Here is a 1,361-nt window from a genome sequence, read left to right as displayed (position 1 = left end):
GCTTGGAGCGGCTGCAAGGCAGGCAGGGCAGCGGCAGGAGCCGTCCGAGCGCCGAGAGCCGGCGCTGGCGACAATGGCGGGCGGGCGGAGGCAGAGGCGCGGGCCGGCCGGCGGGCGAGCGCTGCTGCTGCCCGCTGTGCTGCTGTGCCTGTGCTGCCGGGCGGCGCCGGAGCGGCTCCGCTACGCCATTCCCGAGGAGCTGCCCATAGGCTCGCTCGTGGGGCCGCTGGCACGGGACCTGGGGCTCAGCCCGGACGAGCTGCCGGCGCGCAAGCTGCGGCTCAGCGAGGACAAGCAATACTTCACTGTGAACGAGGAGAACGGGAACCTGTACGTGACTGAGAGGCTGGATCGGGAGGAGCTGTGCGGCGAGTCGGCGTCCTGCTCTGTCAGCTTCGAGGCGCTGGTGCACAACCCGCTCAATGTTTTCCACGTTGAGGTGGCCATTGAGGACGTGAATGACAACTCCCCGACCTTCAGCAAGGCTGCTCTGGACCTCGAGATTGGGGAATGGGTCCTTCCCGGCACTCGTTTTCCCCTGGAGATGGCCCGAGATGCGGACGTGGGCAGTAACTCTTTGCTGACTTACGAGCTCACCAGCAACCCGTCCTTCTCTCTGGCCCTAAAGGAGAATCCGGATGGAAGCAAGCAGCCGCAGTTAGTGCTGGAGAGAGCACTGGACCGGGAGAAGCAGAACTCCTTTGAGCTGGTGCTGACGGCAGTGGATGGTGGGGACCCCGCGAGATCCGGGACTGTTCAGGTTCGTGTCAACGTGACAGACGCCAATGACAACCCACCCGTGTTCAGCAAAAGTGTCTACGAGGCGCGAGTGGCAGAGAATCTGCCGGCGGGGTCGCTGGTCCTGCGAGTGCAAGCCACGGATGCTGACGCGGGGGCCAATAGGCGGATCTTCTATTCCTTCAGCAACGTCCCGGACGGGATCCGTGAGTTGTTCTCTGTCGACAGCGAGAATGGCGAGATCAGGACGGCGGGTCCCCTTGATTTCGAGGAAAAGACTAAATATAGCTTCGGCCTGGTGGCAAGGGACGGCGGTGGGTTGACCGATAATTGCAAGGTACAAATAGACATCACGGACGAGAATGATAACACCCCCGAGATCACGATTCTGTCACTGTCGAGCCCTATTTCGGAGGATGCACCTGTCGGCACCGTAGTGGCCCTACTCAAAGTTCGGGACAGAGACTCCGGCGAGAACGGTGAGGTGTCGTGCGAGCTGTCGGGAGAGGCGCCGCTGTCGATCGTGGCGTCGTCGGGCGGCTCGTACAAGGTGGTGACGGCGAGCGCGCTGGACCGCGAGCAGGCGTCCGAGCACCGCGTGACGGTGGTGGCCCGGGACCGGG

The 1,361-nt window shown here is 63.6% G+C and overlaps 1 protein-coding gene across 1 annotated transcript; it reads left to right on the top strand.

Moving 5' to 3' along the window:
* Window positions 1–73: 73 nt before the first annotated feature.
* LOC114073172 (protocadherin gamma-B5-like) lies at window positions 74–1,357 on the top strand (the record flags this gene model as incomplete). The annotated part of the gene is made up of 1 exon (XM_027910962.1): window positions 74–1,357. A coding segment is annotated over exon 1 (1,284 nt), but the record flags the coding sequence as incomplete, so codon positions are not given.
* Window positions 1,358–1,361: the final 4 nt, after the last annotated feature.

The sequence above is a fragment of the Empidonax traillii genome, unplaced genomic scaffold, assembly GCF_003031625.1.
Source record: "Empidonax traillii isolate 1590-97213 ecotype Southwest subspecies unplaced genomic scaffold, ASM303162v1 scaffold5575:size7804, whole genome shotgun sequence".
In the NCBI taxonomy this organism is placed as follows: domain Eukaryota; kingdom Metazoa; phylum Chordata; class Aves; order Passeriformes; family Tyrannidae; genus Empidonax; species Empidonax traillii.
This window is presented reverse-complemented; position numbering and strand designations above follow the sequence as displayed.